This window comes from Carcharhinus amblyrhynchos, chromosome 18 (assembly GCF_965287045.1).
Source record: "Carcharhinus amblyrhynchos chromosome 18, sCarAmb.v2.hapA, whole genome shotgun sequence".
NCBI classification, from domain to species: domain Eukaryota; kingdom Metazoa; phylum Chordata; class Chondrichthyes; order Carcharhiniformes; family Carcharhinidae; genus Carcharhinus; species Carcharhinus amblyrhynchos.
Window position 1 is genome coordinate 46,996,723 of NC_137341.1, and position 17,190 is coordinate 47,013,912.

Below are 17,190 nucleotides of genomic sequence, written 5' to 3' on the forward strand. Positions count from 1 at the left end.
CAAACTTAGCATGATATTTGCTCATTGATACAATTAGCAGTCTACTCAGCACATCTTGCTAACCCAAAATAGATCTATTTATGCCAGTTTGTTTCTTATTAGCTAACCAGTCCTTTATCCCTGCTATTGTGTCACACCTCCCGCACGCTCCCCCCCGCACCACCATGAGTTCTCACTTGGCATAGTAACATTTGATGTGGTACGTTGTCAAATGCCTTTTGGAAATCCAACTACAGCACATCTGCAAGTTCCCCTTTATCCATGTTGCTTGTTATTTCCTCAATGCTAGGAAATTAGTCAACCGTAATCTCCCTTTCACAAAACCATGTTGACTTTGCCTAATTGCTTGAGGTTTGTTAAGCTATGACCTTATTAATAATAGATTCCAGCATTTTCCCTAAAGTAGATGCTCTCTCTTTCACACACACACACACCGCCCCGCCCCCAACCTAATGGGACTTTTCTAGTATAACATAAAATCCTGACAGTGCAGAAGAAGGCCATTCAGCCCATCGAGTCTGCACAGACCACACTCCCACCCAGGCCCTAGCCCCATAACCCCGTGTACTTACTCTCCTGGTCTCCCTGACACCATGGGGCAATTTAGCATGGCCAGTCCACCTAACCGACACACCTTTGAACTGCGGGGGTAAACCAGAGCACCCGGAGGAAACCCACGCAGACAACAGGAAGAATGTACAAATTCCACACAGACAACGCTGGAATTGTACCCGGATACCTGGAGCTGTGAGATAGCAGCGCTAACCACTGTGCTCTCGTGCCACCTGTGGGGAGTTTGGAAAATTAAAACAAATGCCTCTACTGTTTCAGCAGCCGCTTCTTTTAAGATCTTAGGAGCTATCCATCAGGACCTGGAGATCTGTCAGCTTTTAATTCTAATAATGTTCTCAGTACCCTTTCCCTTGTTTTAAGTTCCTACCTCCGTTTCACCTCCTGATACACACTTATTTCTGGTTTGTTATTTGTATTCTCTACAGTAAAGACAGGCACAAAACATCTTCATCATTGCTCTTATTTAAGTTGAAAACACCAGTCTTAGATCCATTCTCCTCTCCCTCAAACTGAATGTGAAATTCAATCATATCATGATCACTGCCATGAAGGCACCTTCACCGAGGTCATTAACTAATCCTCTCTTATTTGTACATTCCCTGATCTACTACGGCCTGCTTTCTGATTGGTTCTAGTATGCGCTGCTCTAAGAAACTGTCTGAAAACACACCTTGAACTCATCATCCAGGCTACCTTTCCCAATCTGATTTGTCCAATCAATATGTAGATTGAAATTACCCACGATTATCACTGTACCTTTCTCACAAGCCCCTGTATATCCCATCATATATTATAGGGAGGCTTATTGATTTCTTACTGTTGCTATTTCTTATCTCCAGCCAAACTGATGCTACATTTGGTCTTTAGAACTTTAGATCTTTAGCCCTGAACTGCTCTTAGTCCCTCTGCAGAATGTCTTTCCTAGTTCTGCTGTACCGATGAGGACCACGACTGAATCTTTCTCCTCTCACCATAAGTTCCTATCTACTCCAATTACCAGCACCCCTCCAATGTCCCAAACCCTGGCATAGGGCAGTAACACAGCCCTCTAGACTCTCACTGTCCAACTGCAGAAAACTTTATATCCCTCTTATCAAACTGACCCCTGTTACCATTACATCTGTATTAACTCCCCCACCTGAATGACTTCCTGAGCCAAATTCAGTTTGCTTCTCCATCCTGTAACCAGGCTGCAAGAACCTTGAACCTGTTGAACAATTGCAAAGGCTGAAACTCCTTCACTTCCCAAAATCTATCCATCTTGTAGTCACACACTCCCACCCCTGACCATTGACCAAATCAGAAGACCATATTCAAAGGGATGTGACCATCTCCAGGAACTAAATAACTTTTCCTCTCCTTGATGCATTGAGTGTCTGCAGCTCGGCCTCTAGCTGATCCTGAGCTGAAAAGCCTTAAGCAGTGGACAGGTTTGCCCTGGATCACACTGGCATCCCGGAGTCCCTACATTCTGCAGTTGTAACATGTCACCTATCCTGCCATCATTATTATGTATTCATCAATATCTTTTTCAATTAATTTATAATAAACACTGCTACTCAGATAAGCTTTCTTACAGCTAATACTAATCGGACTTCACAATTGCTAATAAATTACTTTCATTTTGAAAGATACTTGAGCCAAAAAACCAATCACTTACCTTTCACTGTGACATCACTGTTTTTCTCCAAACAGATTGGATTCAAGAGATTAGCACTTCTATCTGGATTCACTCCTTTAATACACTTTTTCAGGGTCTCTCCCTCTGGCACTCTTTTATCAGGGTCTGTCCCTCTGGTGCTCTTTTATCTGGGTCTCTCTCTCTTCCTCTCTTTTATCTGGGTCTCTCTCTCTTCCTCTCTTTTATCTGGGTCTCTCTCTCTTCCTCTCTTTTATCTGGGTCTCTCTCTCTTCCTCTCTTTTATCTGGGTCTCTCTCTCTTCCTCTCTTTTATCTGGGTCTCTCTCTCTTCCTCTCTTTTATCTGGGTCTCTCTCTCTTCCTCTCTTTTATCTGGGTCTCTCTCTCTTCCTCTCTTTTATCTGGGTCTCTCTCTCTTCCTCTCTTTTATCTGGGTCTCTCTCTCTTCCTCTCTTTTATCTGGGTCTCTCTCTCTCTTCCTGTCTTTTATCTGGGTCTCTCCCTCTTCCTCTCTTTTATCTGGGTCTCTCCCTCTCCCGCTCTTTTATCCAGGTCTCTCCCTTTTGTGCTCTTTCTGCTAAGTTTATTCCTCTTGCACTCTTCTAGTCAGGTTTATCCCTCTTGAGCTCTTTTAGCCTCTTGTCAGCTTTCTCTTTTTCAGGTCTCACATCCCATGAGTAAATCAAAAAAATACTTTTGAAGCTTATTCCTAGCATACCTCAGTGTTGAAAGCTAAGATAATGGGTAGATGCATCCTTTTGTTCCACTGTTGACAGCGTTGCCTCTTTGGCTAGGAGCACTGGAATTCCTTCTCTACACTGAAAGGGGCGGCATGGTGGCAAAGTGGTTAGCACTGCTGCCACATAGTGTTAGGGACCTGGGTTTGATTCCAGGCTTGAGTCATTGTCTGTGTGGGGTTTGCATGTTCTCCCCGTGTCTGCATGGGTTTCCTCCAGTTACTCTGGTTTCCTCCCACAGTCTGAAAGACATGCTGGTTAGGTACATTGACCCAAACGGGCACTGGATGTGGTGACTAGGGGAATTTCACAGTGACTTCATTGCAGTGTTAATGGAAGCCTTACTTGTGACGAATAAATGAACTTGCTTACTGAGAAGATACAGGGTAGGTGCTGGAGCTGACATCTGTCTGGATTATAGAGCTAAAAAAAAGTAAATTAAAGGGGGTGAAGTAGATTCTTTGCTCTGCTTTTAAGCGTTAGAATAGCTCTTTCTACAACTTCACAGTTTGAAAATGACAGTATTTATTAAAAACTGAGTGAAACCCTTTCATCTTTATCTTCACTTCCACAAAAGTTAGACTAAATTTTTTGCCTGGTGAAATTTTTAATTTAAGTAAAAACTCTTAACGCTTTCCATTTTTGTTAAAGGGAGGAGTTGTGATGAAGGCAAGTCGTTTTTGAGAGAAATTCCCAGTTCTCCTGCATCCATTGCTTACAAGGAAATTATTCGTCGTAAGTCATGCTCACTTTCAGAATACTTGTACAAGCGTAAAAGGATTGAAAATTGGAATCTTAAATAATAAATGTCATCAGCACGAAAGTAACATCACCTCAATGGATTAGGCTTCATTTGGACTTTATCTCCAAGCTGAATGTTCTACTTATCCTTTTCTATAAGGAGTGATTGTGGCAGTTCAGTATTGTTTTATACCTGCCTCACAGTGCCAAGGATCCGGGTTCAGTTCGGGCCTTGGGTCACTGTCTGTGTGGAGTCTGCAAGTTCTTCATGTCTCCTTGTGGGTTTCCTCCAGATGCTGCAGTTTCCTCCCACACAGTCCAAAGACGTGCTGGTTAGGTCAGTTGGCCATGCTAAATTCTCCCTCAGTGCCCCAAGATGTGTAGGTTAGTTGTATTAGCCATGGGAAATGTGTGGGGTTATGGGGATAGGGTGGGGATTGGGCCTGAGCAAGGTGCTCTTTCAGAAAGTCAACACAGATTTGATGGGCCGAATGCCCTCCTTCTGCACTGTAGGGATTTGATCCCTACAGTAAGTAAATAATGGGGGATTTTCACAGTAACTTCATTGCAGTGTTAATGTAAGCCTACTTGCCACACTAATAAGTAAAGTTCAAATGTATGGGACGAGCCAGAAAAACTAATCAAGTGACCATCATGTTTATCCCAGTGCAATCCTTTCCATTTGTCTGGAATCTGTGAGAAAGGACCAAGACTGAAAGGGAATTCTATGCAAGTGGATGAGTTTTGACACATAAAATCTCACTCGTATATTTTATAGAAAGCAGTGCTGCATGTCTGTAACATTACAATTGTACGTTTCTTGTAAACACAATGAATACTGCACCAGTTCACAAAGCACAATGACCTTTCCTGACCATAAATACTGAAGGGGATGTCACAAAATGATTAAACATTTGAGTGTAAATTTTCCTGAGTTTGTATCAGTGGTGAGGTCCTTTTCCCATTTCCAGCATTCGGCAATTCCAATACATGACACCTCACCACCAGCAGATACTCAACCTTTATCCAGTGGACGGCACAGTGGTTAGCATTGCTACCTCATTAGTGCTAGGGACCTGGGTTCAATTCCCGACTCGGGTCACTGTCTGCGCACAGTCTGCACGTTCTCCCCGTGTCTGCGTTGGTTTCCTCCCGAGTGCTCCGGTTTCCTCCCACAGTCCAAAGATGTGTGGGTTGGGTGGATTGGCCATGACAAATTGCCCCTTAATGTCAAGAAGACTAGCTAGAGTAAATGCATGGGGTTATGGGGAGAAGGCCTCGGTGGGATTGTGGTCAGTGCAGACTCGATGGGCCAAATGGTCTCCTTCTGTACTGTATGATTCCATCTACCCCTTTAAGGGTATTTACTCTAAAATTATTCTGGTAGCTGCAATACCTCTGTACAACAAATGTGGAAATCACAGAATCAAAAATGGTGAATGTTTGTACCCAACTGCAAGATTTGTTTTAAAACTTCTTCCCTTTTTTTGTGCTTCTTTTAAATACAATTAATGAAAAACATTGTTTCTCCAACAGGAATCCAGGAACACTGTGCCACTCGTAGCTCTGAAGTAGAAGCGACAGCCTAAGTGTGCCCAAGAAAATCCTCTTGAGATCAGCTGAGTGAATTCTGGCAGTGGAAGAAGCCACAGTGAAGTGACTGAACTTATTCTGACTGCACACTTCCAATCTTCGCTCGTAATCTCGGAAATTCAGGATCTGCACTTTGTTTTCTTGGCACTGACTCAGTGAAGTTTTGATTTTAGTTTTCAGTTTAAATGGCTTTAATGGAAAAAAAAAACCATGAATGTAAAGATTTGTAGTAAAGAGCCTGCTTGCACTTGTTGCAGCACTGGGCATGACAGTAAGTGGGGAGAGGAGACATTTGTGATCGCGTAGTCTAGTTAGGGTGGAAAGAAGAATCAAGATATAGGAAATGTTTCTCTACTTGTCTATGGTGGTGAGAGGGACCAGATCAGTTCAAGGAAACAAGGAAGAATAGGTCTCATGGCTGCTAAGACATAATAGAGACATAGCACTAGGACCACCACACCAGGTACTTGGCTCAATCAACAGGAAATTAATACCCATTTATTTTCAAATAAGGCGGCTGGAAGTTTGTGGCCGTTCGCGCTGGTGGGATTCTCTGATCCCACTGCAGTGAACGGAGATTTGGCTGAGCGCCAAATTCTCTGTCCTCGCTCACGGCAGGGTGTGAACAGCTGGAACATTCTAAAATATATTCTGCGGTTTCCTATGTAACAGACAGCTTCACTCCTTTGCTTTCTGGTAGGTTTGTTATCAAGTACATTAAGAGGAAAAAGTGCATTTGGAGCTGCAGTCTCCCTGCTGCTCAGATTACAGCAGGAGGTATCTTCACATTTCAGTTAAATTTTCGTGCTCTGGTAATTTTTGATGCAACAATTTGTCTTGTCTTTTTCTCTATGGCCGTGAATACAAGTTTATTACTATTGCTAAACGTGGTCTAATTTGAACCCCAAAGGAAGACACAGGGTTCCTTCAGCCTCTAGCAAGAAAAGCTGCATTGCTGATCTGGACTAGGGTAGGGGCTTGTCTGTTTTCAAATTGTACTTCGAGAAAATTGTCATACCATACAGTGTTTTTCAAATGTTGATGTTAAATATGGTTTAATTGGCTAATAAAACTTTGATATCTCAAGTCAAAGCAGTTCCACCAAATAAATCAGCATTAGAATCCCTACAGTGCAGAAGGAGGCCATTTGGCCCATTGAGTCTGCGCTGATAACTTTCCCACCCAGCCTCTATCCCATTAACCCACATATTCACCCCACTAATCCCGCTAATTGACGCATCCAGGGACACTAAGGGGCAATTTAACGTGGCCAATCCACCTAACCCTCACAACTGAGGAAACCGCAGACACGGGGAGAACGTGCAAACGCCACCCAGACAGTGACCTAAGGCAGGAATCAAACCCAAGTCCCTGGAGCTGTGAGGCAGCGGTGCTAACCACTGTGCCACCCCCACATTAGCATGAAATGAGATGATTCAGTTAATATTGTTTCCAAGGCCTTCCTTTTCCCCTCCTCCTCACTAATTTCAGCTGATTTCACTTTGACCAAACACAAATTAATCAGGCTGAAGCAGAGACCATTGATTTTGTGTATTGTGTCTATGTATAGAGTATCTAATGATTAGTCAGCCTGTAACCTGACAGATTGAAGTGGGTGAAAGAGTCTGTATTCCACCCCAAGGATAGATGATGCAGCAGTTCTGACACCTTAAGATTTTGTAAGATCAGAAGAATAATCATGTAATTTATTAAACATTGAAATTATATGTTGACATTTTAATAAACTTGACCTCAAAGGTGAGCAAGGCACTGTACTTTCAGGACAAAGTGTTCTTCCAAAATTTACAACATAAATAAACTATCTTTAGCTTACATCTCTACATGTGGCATTCACAGATAATTATCAATTACAGTCCCATTTAGAACATGTGCAGTTGTAGCTCCTACGAATGATTGAAACAAATCCATTTGGTCGGTGCAATATGTTACTTTCCATGGTTCCAAGTAAAACTTATCTGAAGGACTTTCTTTTCCCATCATTGTTGGTCCAAAGTGTCTAGGGAAAAAAACACATTTTATTAGCAACGATGATTAAACCTTTTTGTGATTAAGACCCTTGTTATTCCCATCATTTTTGAAAAATCAGATCATGGAGATATCACTGAAATTGTGTCGAGCGGGAATAACTTTTTCAATGCAGAATTGCCATCAACTGCAGGAAGATATTAATGAACTGGTTAGGTGGGCACAGCAGTGGCAAAAGGGAATTCAACCTGGAAAAGTATAAGGTGATGCATTTGGGCAGTGCTAACAAGACGAAGGATGGTAGGAATCTGGAAAGTACTGAAGATCAGAGGAACCTAGGAGTGCATATCCACAGATCCTTGAAGGTGGCAGGGAAGGTAGATAACAAGGTACAGAATACAATGGCAGCGAGATCGCTCTGGAACTTTATAAAATGCTGGTTAGGTCACAGCTGGACTATTGCATGCAGTTCCAGTCATAGAGGTTTACAGCACGGAAACAGGCCTTTTGTCTCAACTTGTTCTTGCTGCCCTTTATGTTAAACCACTAAACTAGTCTCAATTGCCTGCATTTGGCCCATATCTCTTTATATCTATCCTTCCCATATAACTGTCTAATTGCTTTTTAAAAGACAATCATACCTGCCTCTACTTCTACCTCTGGCAGCTTGTACCAGACACTTAACAAGCTGTGTGGAAAAATTATCCCTCTGGACCCTTTTGTATCTCTCCCCTCACCTTAAACCTATGCTCTCTAGTTTTAGCCTCCCCTACCTTTGAGAAAAGATGTTGACGCTCTAACTGATCTATGCTCCTCATTATTTTATAGACCTCTAAGATCACCCCTAAGCCTCCTAGGCTCCAGAGAAAAAAGTCCCAGTCTATCTAAGCCTCCTTATAATTCAAACCATCGAATCCTGGTAACATCCTAGTAAATCTTTTCTGCGCTATTTTTTAGTTTAATAATGTCCTTTCTGTAATAGGGTGACCAGAACTGTGCACAGTATTCCAAGGCTTGTACTGCTTCAACAAGATGTCCCAACTCCTGTATTCAATGTTCTGATCAATGAAACCAAGCATGTTGAATGCCTTTTTCATCACTGTCCATCTGTGACTCCACTTTCAAGGAGCTATAAACATGTATCCCTAGATCTCTGTGCTATAATTCTCCCCAACACCCTACCATTAACTGAGTAAGTCCTGCCCTGGTTTGATCTATCAAAATGCATCACCTCGCATTTATCTAAATTAAACTCCATCTGCCATTCATCAGCCCTCTGGTCCAATTGACCAAAACACTGGTGAAATCCTAGATAGCATTCTTCGTTGTCCACTAGCTACCAATCTTGGTGTCATCTACAAACTTACTAACCCTGCTTACTAAATTCTTATCCAAATAATTTTTGTTAATGACAAAAACAATGGACCCAACACAGATCCCTGAGGCACACCGCTGGTCACAGGCCTCCAGTTTGAAAAACAACCCTCTACAACCACCACCTGTCAACTACCCAGCCTTCAGGAGAACAGTGACCACAACACTACACAACCTTGCCACAGCAACCTTTGCAAGACTTGCTGGATCATCGACATGGTGCCATAATCTCAGGTGAGAACACCATCCACTAGGTACATGACACATACTTTTGCGACTCAGCCAATGGTGTCTATCTGATACGCTGCAGGAAATGATGTCCCGATGCATGGTACATTGGGGAGACCATGCAGACACTATGACAACAGATGAATGAACAGTGCTCGACAATGTCCATGCAGGAGTGTTCTCTTCCTGTTGGCAAACACTTCAGCAGTCATGGACATTCGGCCTCTGATCTTCAGGTAAGTGTTCTCCAAGGCAGCCTTCACAATACACGACAACACAGAATTGCTGAGCGGAAACTGATAGCCAAGTTCTGCACACGAGGACGGCTTCAACCGGGATCTTAGGTTCATGTCATACTATCTGCAACCCCCACAACTTGCCTGGCCTTGTAAAATCTCATTAACAATCCTGGCTGGGGACAATACACCTCTTTAACCTGTGCTTAACCCTCTCTCCACTCACATTGTCTGTATCTTTAAGACTGGATTACCCGTAAAGACTCACATTCCAACCATTATTTTGTAAATTGAGTTTGTGTCTTTACATGCCCTGTTTGCGAACAGAACTCCCACTTACTTGAAGGAGCAGTGCTCCGAAAGCTTGTGGCTTGTGCTACCAAATAAATCTGTTGGACTTTAACCTGGTGTTGTGAGATGTCTGTCATCAACCCAATTTTGTATCCATTTGGCTACCTCACCCTGGATCTCGTGAGATTTAACCCTGTCCAATAACTTACCATGCGGTACCTTATCAAAGGCCTTGCTAAAGTCCATGTAAACAACATCAACCGCCCTGCCCTCATCTACTTTCTTGGTTGCCCCTTCAAAAAACTCAAATCAGATTTGTGAGACATGATTTTCTATTCACAAAACCATGCTGACTTCCTAATCAATCCTTGCCTCTCTAAATGACTGTTGATCCTGTCTCTCAAATACCTTTAACAACTTACCCACTACAGATGCTAGGCTCACTGGCTTGTAGTTCCCAGGCTTTTCCCTGCAGCCCTTCTTAAACAAAGGCACAACATTTGCCAGACTCCAGTCTTCAGGCACCTCACCTGTGGCTGTTGATGTTCAAATGTCTCTACTAGGGGACTCACAATTTCGTCCCTAGCCTCCCACAACGTCTTGTCACTATACTATAGGAAGGTTGTGATTGCACTGGAGATGGTGCAGAGGAGATTCATCAAGATGCTGCCTGAGCTGGAGGGTCAGAGCTACAGGGTGAGGTTGAATCAGCTGGGACTGGTGAAGGTTGAGAGGTGGCTTGATAAAATTGTATAAGCTTATGAGGAACGTAGGTAGGATGGATAGAAAGGCACTTAATGTAGTCAGATCTTTGTTGACTAGTGTGATCATGATGGGCTGCAAGATCACCACCTTCTGTGCTGCAAACGTCTTTGAAATTATGACTGCTTCAACAATTGGGCTGAGAATTCCTGATACATTCTTCTGGTGATTGGTAAACTGATATGGTTTTAAACAGGTAAAACATCAATTTCTATTCAGACATGCACCCTGCATACAAAGACTACAATTCTTAACAGTGAGATCTGTGAAAACGACAGTGCAAATATCACTAAATATGGAACGTTAATACGACAAGAGGGTTAAACCCCAGACACCAGAATTACTCAGTGAGCATTTCAGTTCTGAGATATTTCTGTCACCAATGCAAAATTGGGTGTCATCCATTTACTGTTTGAATTTTTTTTAGACCCTGGCAAGGGCTGGGGAATTACACATGTTTGCAATCTTTAGAACTGCAAAATAGTAGCAACTGCAGATGGATAGATAATTTGAAGAGCACGTGAAGTTGGATTGACCACTGAACACCTGCTGTTTTTGCCTAAACTACAGCAGCCCCCACAGCTGTTCCCCATATTATGGAACCTAAGTCATCAGATCAGAATACGCCACTGGAAAAATTAGAGGAATTTGTGACATGAAACAGGGATGCACTAGCTGGTAGTATAATGACCTGTGTTAAATGCTTAAAGTGTCAGCACTGGCTATGTCAACAGGATGGGATATGTATCGACTGGCACCAAATGTGTAACCCTGACCCCCAAGAATTTAAGTGATGAAGCGGACAGCATTTGCTTTGACCATCTCCAGGTGCTACTTTTTTTTTGTATGGAGGGAACCCTTTACCTTTCCAGGGACCATATCCCTCTATTCCCATCCTATGCCCCTTAAAAGTCACTACTGTATCCACTTCCACTATCTCCCCTGGCAGCAAGTTCCAGGTACCCACTAATCTGTAAAAAAACTGCCTCATATATCTCATTTAAACCTTGCCCCTCGCACCTTAAACCTTTGCCCCCTAGTAACTGACTCTTCCACTTTGGGAAAAAGCTTCTGACTATCCACTCTGTCCATGCTTTTCATAATCTTGTAGACTTCTATCAGGTCACTCCTCAATCTCCCTCGCTCCAGTGACAACAAACCAAGTTTCTCCAATCTCTCCTCATAGCTAATGCCCTCCATACCAGGCAACATCCTGGTAAACTTTTTCTGTATTCTCTCCAAAGTCTCCACATCCTTCTGGTAGTGTGGCGACCAAAATTGAACACTATATTGCAAGTGTGGCCTAACTAAGGTTAGAAAAAGCTGCAACATGACTTGCTAATTTTTAAACTCAATGCCCCAGCCGGTTACGAGTGGTGTGCCTCAGGGATCTGTTTTGGGGCCACTGCTGTTTGTAATTTTTATTAATGATCTGGATGAGGGTATAGTTGGGTGGATTAGTAAGTTTGCTGATGACACCAAAGTCGGAGGTGTGGTAGATTGTGAGGAAGGGTGTCATAGTTTGCAGGGTGACTTAGAAAGGTTGCAGAGCTGGGCCGCGAGGTGGCGGATGGAGTTTAATGTGGAGAAGTGTGAGGTAATTCATTTCGGTAGGAATAACAGATGTGTTGAGTATAGGGCTAACGGGAGGACTTTGAATAGTGTGGAGGAGCAGAGGGATCTGGGTGTATGTGTACATAGATCCCTGAAAGTTGGGAATCAAGTGGATAAGGTTGTTAAGAAGGCATACGGTGTCTTGGCGTTTATTGGTAGGGGGATTGAATTTAGGAGTCGCAGTGTCATGATGCAACTGTACACAACTCTGGTGCGGCCGCACTTGGGAGTATTGTGTGCAGTTCTGGTCCCCACATTACAGGAAGGATGTCGAGGCTTTGGAAAGGGTGCAGAGGAGGTTTACCAGGATGTTGCCTGGTATGGTGGGGAGATCCTATGAGGAGAGACTGAGAGATTTGGGGTTGTTTTCACTGGAAAGAAGGCGGCTAAGAGGGGACCTTATTGAAACATATAAGATGATTAGAGGTTTAGACAGGGTAGATAGTGATAGCCTTTTTCCTAGGATGGAGAAAGCTAGCACGAGGGGGCACGACTTTAAATTAAGGGGGGGTAGTTATAGGACTGATGTCAGGGGTAGGTTCTTTACCCAGAGGGTGGTGAGGGACTGGAATGCCCTGCCAGCTGCAGTTGTAAATGCGCCTAGTTTGGGGGCGTTTAAGAGATCTGTGGATAGGTTTATGGACGAAATGGGATTGGTTTAGATTAGTGGGTTAGTGTTTTTTTTTAAAAGCTGGTCGGCGCAACATCGTGGGCCGAAGGGCCTGTTCTGCGCTGTAATGTTCTACGTTCTATGTTCTATGCCATATGCCTTCTCGAATACCGTCTCCACCTGCGTTGCCACTTTCAGTGATCTGTGTACCTGTACACCTAGATCCCTTTGCCTATCAATACTCCTAAGAGTTCTACCATTTACTGTATGTTTCCTCTCTGTATTAGACATTCCAAAATGCATTACCTCACATTGGTCCAGACTAAACTCCATCTGCCATCTCTCTGCCCAAATCTCCAAATTATTTATATCCTGCTGTATCCTCTGATGGTCCTTATCGCTATCTGCAAATCCACCAACCTTTGTGTCATCCGCAAACTTACTAATCAAACCAGTTATATTTTCCTCCAAATCATTTACATATATTACAAACAGCAAAGATCCCAGCACTGATCCCTGAGGAATACCACTTGTCCCAGCCCTCCATTCAGAAATGCACCCTTCCACTGCTACCCCGTGTCTTCTTTGACCAAGATGTGGATATGCCGGCATTGGACTGGGGTAAACACAGTAAAAAGTCTGACATTGTCAGCCACTTTAGGACTTGAACAGCAGGTTAGGTGTAAAGATTCGCATTCTAATCAGTAATCTCTAAACTGTCTGTGCTTTATATGCTCTGTCTGAGGCCAGAACTCTCCATTCACCTGAAGAAGAGGGAATCCCCTCGAAAGCTAGTGAGTTTACTATCAAATAAATCGGTTGGACTAAAACCTGGTGTTGTCACACTTTTTACTGTTCTTTGACCAAACCAGTTTTGTATCCACCTTGCCAGCCCATCTCTGATCCCATGCGACTTCACCTTGTGCCACGGGTGAGATTGGTAAATTTGACCCTGTTGCCCTGAACTTCCTCCCATGTCCTCTTCTCTGACTCACCTCCTGATATCTATCTCCCCCATTGATCCAATTCTCACTTAATCCTGGTTGCTTTACAGAACAAAGAATCGGGAACTAGAGTAAACCACACGACTGTTTGAGTTATAAGGAAAGGCTGGATAGACTGGGACTTTTTTTTCCCCTGGAGCGTAGGAGGCTGAGAGGCGATCTTATAGAGGTCTATAAAATAATGAGGGGCACAGATCAGCTACACAGTCAATTTCTTTTCCCAAAGGTAGGGGAGTCTAAAACTAGATGGCATAGGTTTAAGTTGAGAGGTGAGAGATACGAAAGTGTCCAGAGGGGCAGTTTTTTCACAGAGAGAGTGGTGAGTGTCTGGAACAAGAGGTGGTAATAGAGGCAGGTACAATTTTGTCTTTTAAAAAGCATTTAGACAGTTACATGCGTAAGATGGGTATCGAAGGATATAGGCCAAATGCAGGCAATTAGGACTAGCTTAGGGGTTTAAACAAAAAAGGGAGGCATGGACAAGTTAGGCCAAAGGGCCTGTTTCCATGCTGTAAACCTCTATGACCCTTTTTGTCATCTTTGGCATTCATTGTGACCGTACTGTCTCAAAAATACTTTCCTGCCCACTCCCCATATGCCTAAACATCTATCGCAACCTTGAATATACTCAATGATAAAGTGTCCACAACTCTCAGCAGGCAAAAGTTTAACCGTTGAAGTTTACACTTCATTCCTGTTAATGTATTAAAAAGTTATGATAAGCAAGAAGAATAACTAAAGTTTAGACTGTGCAAAAATTTGTACTTACATTTTTCTTCTGGGTCTGATTGTTTAGATACCAGTGGCCACTGACTCAATCGCCTGGCCACCACTGCAGCAAGAATGGAGATTTCGGCGTTCAGCTAAAACTCCACTCACTGTAGCGGGACCGGAGAATCCCAGCCACGTTCAAGGTCAGAGAATTCCAGTCTAGATTTATTTCTCCTTGATCTGAACTCAATGGCAGAGATTCTGGGGTATTGCCGATAAAAACAGACAAGTCGGAGCTTTCACCTTAGGACACCTCTACTAGCTGTTGGTTATATTTTTAATTATAAGGAGCTTAAAAAATGGTTAAAATAAGCTGAAAACATTAGGAAGCGGCGGCAACTGGAAGCCGGTTTATAACGCACATGGAAGAGATTTATCCCATAGTTGATATCGGTACGGTGCACAGTGGCTAGAACTGCTGTGTCAACATCAGAGACCTGGGTTCAATTCCTGGCTTGGGTTACTGTCTGTGTGGAGTTTGCACGTTCTCACTGTGTCTGCGTGGGTTTTCTCCAGATGCTCCAGTTTCCTTCCATATTCTGAAAAACGTGCTAGTTATGTGCATTAACCCGAAGGGGCACTGGAGTGTGGCGACTAGGGGAGTTTCACAGTAACTTTTCTGCAGTGTTAAATGTAAGCCTTACTTGTGACTCATAAACAAACTTTGCTTATTTCTTTAAAGAAGTGTTACACAGATGTTCTGCAAGAGAATCGACAACAGTTTTATCTAATTTTATAGAAAGTGTTTGTTTTAAATACAGCATCAATCTATAGCTAGACAGGCTATGTTTAGTTCTGATACTGATTATTACTTTTGAATTTACAAAGCTTAGGACGTTTTCTTAAAAGACACAGGCAGTCTGTTGCTAATACTAAACTTGCAACTTTTTTGTTATTAGTCTAACCACATAGTTTAAATAAATATCTGCAGGAATTAAACCAAAAAGATCAAGAAGGAAAGACACAGGTTGAGTCACTAATGCTGATTTTTCTTCCTCTTATCCAACATGTTTTACATGATTTTGTTATTTAACTTTTTAAATCATTCAGAAATGAACAGTGTAGTTACAGTACGTAAGTCATCAATTCTACAGTGGCCATGCAATTTCTTAGACAGAAGAGAACTAACTTCAAGTCTGTAATCAATACTCTTGTGCACAAATTTTTTGATCGTACAGTCTTTCCATACAATGGAAGTAACTTTACACTGTGGGCAAAACTACTAGTATTAAAACAAATTCAGAGATTGCCTCAATCACTGTGTCACTGGCAATGTGTAGCTGATGCTACATGCAAACCACTCAGAATTGCTCCTCTGTATCCCATCAGAAACCAAATTAAATTAACAATTCAGATTTTTTTATTATTCATTCGTGGGACACGGGCATCGCTGGCTGGCCAGCATTTATTGCCAATCCCATTCCGTTAATAATGTAGTCTTAGGCCATATTTATTTACTCCCAGCACTTGCTTTTTCACCAGTGAACACAATGGTAAAACTCAAAGTCACGACAGCCTGAGTAGTTTGGGAATCAAAACAATTTTAAAATACTCATTTGTTTCTGCCATCACTGGGGAAGCACTCCACCCATGAATAAAAGCAAACATCATGCCACTCATTCCAGGGGATATTAATGGAGGCTGCTTTTTCAGTCTTTGGTAACACATCCTTAATAACGAGCACGGTAGTTTTGCTGTCAGGAAGATCTAAACCTCAAGGGTATTTCTAACCAAACTCAGTTCATCAAAAACAGCTTTGCAGCTACTGAAATACTTCTGAGATATATTCACTGTTGTAAATATGCGGAACAATAGCAATCGGTTTGTGCATGGAGGGGTCCCACAAACAGCACTGTGATAACTAAGTTTAGGTTAATTAGTGTCACAAGTAGGCTTAAATTAACACAGCAATGAAGTTACTGTGAAAATCCCCTAGTCGCCACACTCCAGTGCCTGTTCGGGTACACTGAGGGAGAAATTAGCACGGCCGATGCACCTAACCAGCACATCTTTCTGACTGTGGGAGGAAACCAGATCACCCGGAGGAAACCCACACAGATAGCAGGGAGAACGTGAAGACTCCACATAGTCACCCAAGTTGTGAATTGAACCTGTCGCTGTGAGGTGGCAGTGCTAACCACTGTGCTGCCATAACTGCCAGAGGACCAGTTTTTTCGTGTCAGTTGACAGATAAATATTGGCAGATAACTAAACAAACCTCCTCTGCTCTTTGAATCATGTGGGGTTTTTTGGGAGAGGCCAGACAGATTAATGTCCTATCTAAAGCAATCATATCCGACAGTGCTCCCTTAAGCATCAAGCTGAGTGTCTTAGATTTTGTCCAAGTGACGATGTTAACGCCCTCTCCATGCAGGATATAAATTCATTTCTTTCCTTTTGTAAGCTAGCTGATTTTCCTTGTCTCGTCATTTGCAGGATCCTTTCATCAACAGCATTTGTCTGTTCTATTCGCTTTTATCCCGTTATTTGTTATAACATTTTTTTCTCATTGATACTTTTAACTATCAGCCCTTTTTGCATTCTGGTCTTTTCTGTGGTTCCCAGTCTCACAGAAAACATTTCTCCTTAAGTGATAAACGCCTGCACTAACAAAATAAGTTCCTTTTTGGAAAATATTAGCCAAAGTACTTGGCTGCCAAATACTTCCGTAGTAGAATAAAGTTCTGTTCCATTATGCTAAGTTTTACGAGGCCATGAAACAATTCCAGAATCAACATGGGTTTGAAAAACAAAATCAGCGAAACACCTTTATAAAACAAGTTCTCTTTTAAGAATTAAGCTAAAATTGTAGGAAAGATTAAATAGCAAAGCTATTTGCTATTTAATATCATGTTTTTAGATCACCAACAATCTGTCCCACTCCCTCCATGCCAACGCTATAGTTAAGAAAGTCCACTAATGCCTCTACTTTCTCAGGAGGCTAAGGAAACTTTTACAGATGCATCATAGGAAGCATCCTTTCCGGACGTATCAGAGCTTGGAATGGCTCCTGCTCTGACCAAGACGCAA

The 17,190-nt window shown here is 42.5% G+C and overlaps 2 protein-coding genes across 2 annotated transcripts in view; one reads left to right on the plus strand and one right to left on the minus strand.

The window, feature by feature from the left end:
* Nucleotides 1-6,164, plus strand: part of nubp1 (nucleotide binding protein 1 (MinD homolog, E. coli)) — a 69,904-nt gene extending 63,740 nt beyond the window's left edge. The window contains exons 10-11 of the mRNA XM_080206949.1: nt 3,602-3,685; nt 5,228-6,164. Of these exons, the coding sequence (XP_080063075.1) occupies nt 3,602-3,685; nt 5,228-5,280 (137 nt within the window). The 3' untranslated portion in view covers nt 5,281-6,164. The remainder of the gene's footprint in view (nt 1-3,601; nt 3,686-5,227) is intronic.
* Nucleotides 6,165-7,179: 1,015 nt separating this feature from the next.
* Nucleotides 7,180-17,190, minus strand: part of LOC145355092 (Golgi apparatus membrane protein TVP23 homolog A-like) — a 51,344-nt gene continuing 41,333 nt past the window's right edge. Inside the window, exon 7 of the mRNA XM_080206950.1 lies at nt 7,180-7,301. Coding sequence (XP_080063076.1) covers nt 7,257-7,301 — 45 coding nt within the window. The 3' untranslated portion in view covers nt 7,180-7,256. The remainder of the gene's footprint in view (nt 7,302-17,190) is intronic.